Source organism: Capsella rubella, unplaced genomic scaffold (genome assembly GCF_000375325.1).
Source record: "Capsella rubella cultivar Monte Gargano unplaced genomic scaffold, Caprub1_0 scaffold_254, whole genome shotgun sequence".
NCBI classification, from domain to species: Eukaryota; Viridiplantae; Streptophyta; class Magnoliopsida; order Brassicales; family Brassicaceae; genus Capsella; species Capsella rubella.
Genome location: NW_006238675.1, coordinates 4,907 through 5,220, shown reverse-complemented (window position 1 = coordinate 5,220; position 314 = coordinate 4,907). Strand labels below are relative to the sequence as shown.

The following is a 314-nucleotide window of genomic DNA, read 5'->3' as shown; positions in this document are numbered from 1 at the left end:
GAGTCGCTGCTATGTCTTCGGTGAAGCTTCTTAAAGCTTGTCTTCGAAATCAGATAGTGGAGTCATCTGTTCCTTCAAACCCTTCCTCTTCCTGATCTCAGCCACCAGAGTTGAAGCTTGAGTTCCTAGCTCCAGAGGGTCAGAAGCCATCATATCCCAATGATCAAACACAGACTGCGGGAACGCTTGTCCTGAGGTTGCTGCCCTAAGCTGAGCCGAGAATCCAAACGACTCCACAACAGGCAGGTACGCCTTGATGTTGTACAAAGGTGTTCCTGGCCTCTGCATCTCCTCAAAGACGTGACCTCTCTTCT

The 314-nt window shown here is 50.0% G+C and overlaps 1 protein-coding gene across 1 annotated transcript in view; it reads right to left on the bottom strand.

The window, feature by feature from the left end:
* Positions 1 to 30: 30 nt before the first annotated feature.
* Positions 31 to 314, bottom strand: part of LOC17874201 (elongation factor 2) — a 3,208-nt gene continuing 2,924 nt past the window's right edge. Inside the window, exon 5 of the mRNA XM_023778624.1 lies at positions 31 to 312. Within this exon, the coding sequence (XP_023634392.1) occupies positions 31 to 312 (282 nt within the window). The remainder of the gene's footprint in view (positions 313 to 314) is intronic.